General features: G+C 37.9%; 1 protein-coding gene across 5 annotated transcripts in view; it reads left to right on the forward strand.

Annotated features, from left to right (window-relative positions):
• Positions 1 to 515: 515 nt before the first annotated feature.
• The window catches only part of acaca (acetyl-CoA carboxylase alpha), a 47,830-nt gene continuing 39,044 nt past the window's right edge, over positions 516 to 9,301 (forward strand). For 3 of the 5 annotated variants that reach the window (XM_015392097.1, XM_015392099.1, XM_015392102.1), the window contains exons 1-11: positions 517 to 722; positions 2,126 to 2,384; positions 3,657 to 3,789; positions 4,844 to 4,982; positions 5,322 to 5,431; positions 5,522 to 5,603; positions 5,716 to 5,814; positions 6,280 to 6,386; positions 6,468 to 6,578; positions 6,669 to 6,878; positions 8,224 to 8,394. In XM_015392097.1, the coding sequence (XP_015247583.1) occupies positions 2,155 to 2,384; positions 3,657 to 3,789; positions 4,844 to 4,982; positions 5,322 to 5,431; positions 5,522 to 5,603; positions 5,716 to 5,814; positions 6,280 to 6,386; positions 6,468 to 6,578; positions 6,669 to 6,878; positions 8,224 to 8,394 (1,392 nt within the window). In that variant the 5' untranslated portion in view covers positions 517 to 722; positions 2,126 to 2,154. Of the gene's footprint in view, positions 723 to 2,125; positions 2,385 to 3,656; positions 3,790 to 4,843; positions 4,983 to 5,321; positions 5,432 to 5,521; positions 5,604 to 5,715; positions 5,815 to 6,279; positions 6,387 to 6,467; positions 6,579 to 6,668; positions 6,879 to 8,223; positions 8,395 to 9,301 lie in introns of all 5 variants that reach the window. The other 2 variants (XM_015392098.1, XM_015392100.1) reach the window with 1 other exon arrangement.

Below are 9,301 nucleotides of genomic sequence, written 5' to 3' on the forward strand. Positions count from 1 at the left end.
TATATGTGTGTGTGTGTGTGTGTGTGTGTGTGTGTGTGTGTGTGTCCTATAAACGAAGCTTATTGCTCCTGAATGGAAGTTTACAGTCTCCTTGGTTGCAAATTTTGTAGATAGGTTTTGTTTTATTAAAAAAATTTAATTCTTATAAATGCAAACTTGTGAAGTACAACAGTATTTGATTCTGTTTGACAAGGAAAATTCATTAGTTACAGGTTTCACTGTTTAATCTCATAGATTAAGATTATGCAGTTTTTATGTCCAGATTGATTCAAATTAGTTTTAATTAATTTTATTGCATTTTATTAAAGAAGTTTAAAACATGTAAGTACCACATTTGAAGAATGGGAAATAAAAAAAAGAAAGAAAGAAAGCTGCATATTTATTCGCTAAATTTACTACTATTCCCTAATCCAATTGCGCAAATGGGTGAAGCCCTTTTTCAGGGAGTATCGTTATCTATTTAAACTAGATCTAGAGCGGAAGTGGCTGTCAGAGGTCGTTGTCCCGGAGTAACCTGCTGCGCATCATCACATCACCCCATTCTCTGCTGTTAAGGCGACTGTCTGAGCAGTGTGACCTCATCATGATGTGATTTCTTTCCCCTTTTTTTGTGCGCGCGCGTGTGTAATCTTTACAGAGCAAACATGTGCGAAAGACACCGTTAATTTATTGATTCATGTGAGTCAACTTTTCCAGGATTACGTGCCAGTTTATCTCCACCGGTAGGTTTATGGCGACTAATTATTTTATTCCAAATAATTTACACTAAATTTATGCACTGAAGGGCATTTTACGTTGATGCCAGAGCAGGGTATAGGACTCGAGTCCCATTCTGTGTTCATAATAGCACTTTATATTATGGTATTAGCGTCTCCCCGGTGAGCTAGCTATAGCAGCATCCCAGCTCTAGCTAGTCTCTGCTCCAACCTCCCCTTCAGTTAATCTTTATTGTCTCTTCAACTCAAAAGCTTTGGTGAAGTGTCGGCTTTAGTTATGTAATGATATTATATCTGACGGGAATTCGGACAGTTAGCAGGCTAAATGTAGCCGTTACTACCTGTTAACGATGCTTCTCACCTTAGCCGTGTGTGTGTCTGCTGTGCTCGGCTTGTTTTTCTGGTCCCGCAGGCAGTTATCGATAGGTAAGGTGTGCCTGCTGACACTTTTCTCCCTTCTTTAACGAACAGGAGGTAAACCGAGCAGTTAGTTGGTTTGGCAGCGAGTTAAGGTGCGTCTATTTACCGCTTAATATTTCTGTTTTACCATCGAATGGGACATTAGTGGTAATTTAGTAACTTTATTGTTGGTAAGATATGCTGTTTTTTTATGTTTTTGCAGAGCTTGTTTTCTTACTAATATAAGAACGTAAAGCGTGTTTAATGGTAACTTATTGACTTTTCTCAATATTTAAGAAGCTAACTCTTCATTTAATGGGTTATAGTTATTTAATATATATTATTTATATTTTCAAATAATTAGTAAGTTATTTGAAACTATTCCGAATAGGAGCCACTTAGACATGCCCTTCACAAACTTGTGGATATAATTATTTATCTGTTTATTTTCTTACCTTCATGTTAATGCCTTTGGTTAATATGGAATTTTTTTCAATCAGTTTGATATTATAGATATATTTTGCATCATAATATTTTTGGTTAAAAACCTTTCCAGAAGCTCTTCAGAGTTGGCCAAATGTCTGTTTGGTTAGACATGCCCAGAAATCCTTAATGCACTTTTTTATAGGTTTCTTTTATTTTTGATTTTACCAATACTGTACTAGATAGATATGTGTATATATATATGTTTTGTCGATTGATTTTGTTTATTTTGAATTAAGGCATTTAATGTATGTTTTCCTGACTACTGTTGAATGTTTTGCAGGTGATGATTGCATACGTTCACCTGGCTTCACATGCTTAGTAAATGTACCTGTTGAGAATCTGTTCTCAATTTGGGTCACTGTTTGGACCCAAGTGTTGCAATATCATTAAATTTAAGTTTTGTGCAACCTGCTTTTGCAATTTAACAAACAGCCCTATGCTCCAGCTTGATATGATGTGATATGTTACGAACTCTGACCCTGCTTTATAAGTGCTTTAGCTTCTGCACTGTTTCCCATTTGTAGTTTTTGCAGCCTGCTCACTTCGGACGGCCATGGCGCAGCAGGACGGTGCTGACAAGAAGAACCCGGCCGTCGGAGCCTTGCAGTCTCACTTCCTCGTGGGCTCCATATCGGAGGAGAACTCAGAGGATGAAATCCAGGGGAGATTAGATGGGCCGCTGGAGGACAAGGAGATGAGATCGGTCTCACCTTCTTCTGGTAGCTCCGACAGCACAAATGAGATGGGTTTTGACCTCATCGATGGCCCTGTGCACAATTTAAGGTTGGAATCCAAATCTGGGTTTATGCTTTATTTTGGTTTTACACTATTCTTTATTCATAATTGGCTTCATCATTTAGTGATTAAACAACATTTTTCTATGTAAAACAGTTTTTTTTTTTTTTGGCCAAGTATGAGTTGGAGCATTGGTGTAGTTTTCCAGTTCTGCATCAGCCTTTTTACAGTATGTGTGAAAAATGGAGCCTCCCTATTTGCTTACTGGCTCAAAGAGGCTTCTTTGTGTACAAGCCTCTGTGGGTTTTCAAAAAACCACAAAAAGGCTCCCAAGTTTTGGTTTGAAGAAGTCTTTGAAATAACAGTTGGAGGGAAATGCTCAGCACTGATAGACCTTTGTCTAAAATGGAATTTATTCCTCTGATTCTAGCCAGTCTTTCATTTAACTTCATTTAACTTTAAATACTATATTATTCAGAGCTTGGAACCTAAAAAATCTCTTTTCTATCTAAATAAATTAATTTAAATGGTTATTCAAAAAGGATCAATGTTATTGAAGCATTAATTTGACCTTAAAATGTTATCAGAACTAGCAACAAACAGCATGGAAACTCTTAGAAGGATTACAGTTTCACAACTGGAAATACTGGGCGGGGGGTCTTTGAAAACACTGAAACTCAGGCATTTATGTCTTGAAGCATTACATTGTTGAATTAACTGAAAGTCGTTCTCCTCATGCCGGTGATTGCTGCAGTGATGTAACCGTTCAGGATCAGGCCAGAGAAAGCCAACCAGCAGAACAAGCTCAGTCCTACCACACCCGCCAGCTGGTAGCAAAGCTCCTCCCATGAGTTCGCATAGTTCTCATCGCCCCCTGTCTCTTAAAGTTCTTATCTTGGCTGATAATTAGAGCTCACATTTCTTGTTGAGCCCGTTTACATTTTAGTGCCTATGCAGAAAAAAAGAAATCCTTGATTTTCAAATGAACCTATCCCTTTAGCTTTGTTACTCCCCTCTAGTTTTCAGGTTTCTCCAGATGTCAGGACTTCTTTAGCATAAATATTTCTGGGCACTTGTGTAACTCTCCAACAAACAACTATGTGTGAGATACAGAAGTCAAACAATTTACTTTATACTGTTAAGTATCTTATCAAAATTAAATATAAATATTTCCTCATGTCCGCTATATATATATTTTTTTCGACCCACATTGAGGATTTTCATGTAAGAGTTTGAGCTACCTCAAAGTGCCCTTATGTTTTCCAAACTAAATCTTTAAATATTTGTTTTTTTTGTGTTTCTTTTCTTTTTCTTAAACAGACCTAGCATGTCAGGACTACACTTGGTAAAGCAGGGCAGAGATCGCAGGAGAATCGATCTCCAGCGGGACTTCACCGTCGCTTCTCCCGCTGAATTTGTCACCCGCTTTGGTGGCAACAAAGTCATTGAAAAGGTAATTCATGTTATATTGACACGCTCTTCAAATGATGACAAAAAGCCTATAAAACAAAAATGCTGTCAGTCATACTTTTAGATGAAGGCTCACAGTTATATTTTTACAACATTAAAGCTTAGTCAATTTTATGCATTTGTGCTTCTTAAAAGCTCTTAAATTTGTACATATTTGATACCACCATAAATCTCTGTGTATTTTGTTTATGGTGTTGGATTTTATTTTATGTGCAAATTAGGGCTGAAACAATTAATGGGATTAATCATATTTTTTTTTATTATTGAAAAAATCGTCAACTATTTAAGTAATCGGTTAATTATTAATTGGAGTATAGTGTCAGAAATGCCTTTAGCTGACAAAGTGGCCCACTTTGAGCAGTAATTGGATCAAAATTGTAAAAAAGTATGTTAACATTTTGCATTTAAGATAATAAAAAAAAAAATGTTCGATCCAGAACTCCTCAAGTGGAAAACTTTTAGTTTCACCTGGTATAATTTAGTAAAAAATCTTCTTTAAGGACCCTCTAGGTGTTCCATTATTAATCGATTAATTGAAAAATATAGCCGACAGATTAATCGATTTGCAAAATAATAATAAAAAGGACTAATATAAATGCAAACAAACCCAAAATTTAATTAAACAAAGATAATGTTCTAAACCTATGCTGAAAGACACAGAAACATATTTCCCGTTTAAAGTCAGGAAATATTATATTCTACCAAATACAGTATCCAAACAGCTGTATTTTATATACTGATGTTGCATTTGGGGTTCAATATATGTTGCCGCATTAAAAAAAAAAAAAAATTCTCCATTACTGATATTGCAGTGCACTTATATATATTAAATTTATTGTCCACAAATTCCACGAACACATTCATCACAAAATGCTTAGTACATAACTCAGCATGTCCTCCTTTGCAATGTCGTAACTAACAAACCTCCAAGTCATTTAGCCTTTTTAGCAAAATTGTACTTTAACATAACTTTTCATTCAATCACACAAATTTTCTTAAATGGCCGTTGGTTGTTTAAATTTGTTTTCTTCATTCAGGTGCTAATTGCCAACAATGGCATTGCTGCCGTTAAATGCATGCGCTCCATCCGCCGTTGGGCCTACGAGATGTTCCGTAATGAAAGAGCTATCCGTTTTGTGGTCATGGTGACCCCAGAAGACCTGAAAGCCAACGCAGGTGAGCCTTTTCTTAGTTGTAAATTTATTTATTTTTTCTAACTCTGGTAAAATTCTTCTATTTTCTCACAATAAACAAGTGAAAAATGGAAGCCCTTCAGTTCTAGACCATAATTTTAAGTGATGATAAACCAAATCAGGTGATGTCTTTTCAACCAAATGACTCAGTTTTTCACTTAAGTAGAGCAGTGGCATGTTAACTAGTGTTTGTACTTATGTTAACATCTAGCCTTGATGTTTATCTGTTACAATGAAACAAGTGACTAGCAGTAAGAAGACTGGCTGAGAATTGTTAGACTTGTGTGTTTGTTATTTCACATATTCATTTTGTGTTTCACAGAATACATCAAAATGGCCGATCATTATGTGCCCGTGCCTGGAGGGACTAACAACAACAACTATGCGAATGTTGAGCTCATTCTTGACATTGCAAAGCGCATACCTGTTCAGGTACAATGAATATGCTGATTTCTCCTACAGCTAAGTCATCGTTTTGCTGTCAGCTATTGATCCGTTGTTTGTTTTCACCCACCATTGTAGGCAGTGTGGGCAGGATGGGGTCATGCCTCGGAAAATCCCAAACTCCCAGAGCTTCTTCAGAAACATGGCATTGCCTTTATGGGTAAAGGACATTTGTCCCTCTGTTGAATTTTTAGCTACTGTGTTCTTCCTACTATCCGTCCCTCTTTTTTTTTAAGGTCAGATTTTCTTAATTTATATAAATTGTTCTTTAGGTCCACCAAGTCAGGCTATGTGGGCTCTTGGAGACAAGATTGCCTCCTCCATTGTAGCTCAGACGGCTGGTATTCCAACTCTACCCTGGAGCGGATCAGGTAACTGAATGATTTTATTGTTTTGATACTGTTTGGGAGTTTTTCCACTAATATCACTCTGAAAATGCGCCTAAAGTTAAAGTGGCTGTGGCTTTTTCTTGTCTCTGCCTTTTTTAACTATTCCATACAACTCAATAATTAAAAAGAAAAGTGTATATATGTATATAACTACTCAACAAAGTGCTGAACAACATTTAAGCCAAAAAACTGAAACAAACTCCTTTTTATTTAATGAGCATATAGAACGTTTAAGATAGTAAAGATGTATAGGACAAAAGCTGGTAATTTCTGGGTTAAATATCAAAGAGAGGAAAAAAGTGTTTTTAATACGTTTTAAAAATGGCGAGAAAAAAACATTTTCAGCTGCACGTTGAGTCAAAACAGCAAAGGCGCTGTGTGCTCTTTTTTTAGGGCTGCAGCTACCAATTCAACATACAAAATAGCTGTTTCCCTTTCTATTTTAAGGCTTGACAGTGGACTGGTCAGAAAGCAATCAAAAGAAGAAGATCATCAATGTGCCTAATGAATTGTATGAGAGCGGCTGTATCCATGACGTGGAAGAAGGCCTCAAAGTAAGCATGTCTTTGACACGTTACTGTGCAGGAGCTGAAACCATGCTTGGACAGCTTCTTAAATCTTTGATCTATTTCCAGGCTGCAGAAAAGATTGGTTATCCAATAATGGTGAAAGCTTCAGAGGGTGGAGGAGGAAAAGGTATCCGTAAAGTCAACTGTGCAGAAGACTTCCCTAACCTCTTCAGACAGGTAAAAACAACCTGGCCTCCCTACATTTTGAGTGGATTTATTTTGCTGCACTGACTAACAGCATGATCGTACTCTCCTCTGGCGGTTTAGGTTCAGGCAGAAGTGCCAGGATCCCCCATCTTTGTCATGCAGCTTGCCAAGCATGCCCGTCACCTGGAGGTGCAGATTTTGGCGGATCAGTATGGAAATGCAATTTCCTTGTTTGGCAGGGACTGCTCTGTTCAGCGACGTCATCAGAAAATTATTGAGGAGGCTCCGGCAACCATAGCTACCTCTGATATATTTGAAGATATGGAACAGGTACTGTGTCCTGACTTATAGATTTCATCATGATTTATTTCGGGGTCAATTTATAGGGTCTTAAACAGTTTTAACAGTCCTACATTTACACATTTAAAGCTTGATACTTAAAAAAAAAGTCTTAAAGTAGGAAATTGGATGTCATAGGTCTGATATTTTGTTTTAGTTTCACCCATTGTTATATAAGCCCAGCAAGCTAACAGGTCAAGTGTCGTGTTGGATATTGGAAATGCATCGTTTGAGATTGACAAAAGATATTCAGAAAAGCTCAGGGTTTCGATAGCCAACAAGTTAACAGCTATTAGCTGCTATGGCGTTTGGAGCCGAGCCGTTTGAAGGTGATTTTTAACCTGGGTTGCTTGCCAATTCGTTTGACCCGGGTGACTCGGGTCAGTGAGCTAGTCTCACTGCCACTAAAAGTCAATTGTTCTCGAGTCTACACAGGTTTTTTCGGCCATTGGGAAAGGGGTAATAGTGTACTTTGTCTATCCGGATAACACAGGGAAGGTGAGACGGCATTCTGGAGCCTATACAGGAGTAGCGGTAAATCAGTGCAAAATAGTAAGATCATATTAGTCCATCGGGAGGACGGAACACTAAAGGCAGGATAGAGGCTACAGCAGGCTGAGAGTAGGACGGCTGTACATCTGCCAGGTAGAGAAAGGCTACGGCTGGCCGGAGCTAGCCTCTAGAGGCAAACTGCGAGAGATAGAACAAGCAGAGATGAGGATTCAAGTCTTTCGGCCAGACAGCGGCCAAGTGTGGGAGAGAAGCCATCAGCTGGTTGGTGTCTGTGCTGGAGGTAGAACAAAGAAACAGTTATTCTTGGGCTGAATTAAAACATCCTCTTATGAGCATTGACTACACAACGTTTGTCATAATTATTTTCGCTATGTTCAACTTTGATTTAAAAGAGCTTTTCGTTGCTGCCTCCTTCACTGTAGCTTACAGCAACATCCTGTCCCTGACTAGATTTTGCCATGCAAATTAAAACAATTGTTGAGATTTCTTAATTCCTGCAAATTAAGCGAAGCAAAATTTTGCCTGCTTCAAAATTTAACCTAATTGTTCTGCGTTTATACCCCCATCAACACAGTTCTGTGTGTAGTTGGCAACTGAAATTCAATCCGATTTAAATTAATACATTTTCTTACATTCCAGGAATTCTCTTTTTTAGTATACCTTTGAAATGGGTATTAAATTTAATTAAGTGGTCTTAAAATGGTCTTATAAAGTCTTAAATGTAACATTTGAAAACTTATAAGAACCCTTCAATAAGATTAAAGCCTTAATTTCACAGAGTTCATTGTGTTTTATTTTACGCTTTGTTTTTCTTTCCCTCCAGTGTGCTGTAAAGCTGGCTAAGATGGTCGGTTATGTCAGTGCAGGTACTGTAGAATACCTCTACAGCCAGGATGACAGTTTTTACTTCCTGGAGCTCAACCCCCGTCTGCAGGTGGAACACCCCTGTACTGAAATGGTGGCTGATGTCAACTTGCCTGCTGCTCAAATGCAGGTCAGTTTGTCTTACAAATCCATTGCATTCTTCCTCACTGTCACAGCTGTGATGGGGCCCCTTGTTTCCTTGGACACCATCTGCAAAAACAAGGAGAAATTGCGGTATTCCAGGGGTTGTAGCTTCATTAGGTCTCGAGGTCTGTTTTGCAGCATTTAGGATTGTGCATAAATAGGTCAGAGGCAGTCAAGCTTAAAGGCTGGGAAAGCTTTATAGTGGAGCTGATTGGGTGTCGGTGTGGGAGGCTCAGTGTTCACACTCGCTGGCAATATGCAGAGGATAACCTCATGCATACTTCACATGCAAATACATACAGGATGCTCTACTCTGCAAAAGTATTCATGCATTTTAAATTGGTCATATCACCACAACAAACTTTAATTGACTTTATTTAGGTTCTATGTGAGGCAGAAACACAACGTAGGGTATAGTTGTGTATCTGTGGGCTTCTATTTGCTTGCTTCCGATTAGCCTCAATTTGCCAAGTGCGGGACTATAAAGTCTTTTCCAGAAGCTAACACGCATTTTCCAGGATTTCCTTTTATTAAAAATGTCCAGTGTGTTACTGAGTTATTTTAGTTTTTTAAATAAAATTAAAGCAAAACGGCAATCTGAAAGGAGAAAATAATTTTCAAATAAATGTATTTGAGAGAAAAAAATTCACACTGATGGCAAAAGCTTATGTTGTTTTAGACCGTAGAAAGGTTCAGAGAGAAAATATTTTGCTATTTAATAAATAAAAGGAATTAACATTTGGGAAATTATTTCCAAGTGAAAATAACTCTCAAAGAGTATATATTTTTACTCTTAAAGCTACAGTGTGTAATTTTCAGCGACGTCTAACGTCCAGAGTGCAGACCGCAGCAACATGAACAACCCCCCCCCCACCGCTTCTCCCCCCCACCAG

Source organism: Cyprinodon variegatus, unplaced genomic scaffold, assembly GCF_000732505.1.
Source record: "Cyprinodon variegatus isolate N-32 unplaced genomic scaffold, C_variegatus-1.0 Scaffold573, whole genome shotgun sequence".
In the NCBI taxonomy this organism is placed as follows: Eukaryota; Metazoa; Chordata; class Actinopteri; order Cyprinodontiformes; family Cyprinodontidae; genus Cyprinodon; species Cyprinodon variegatus.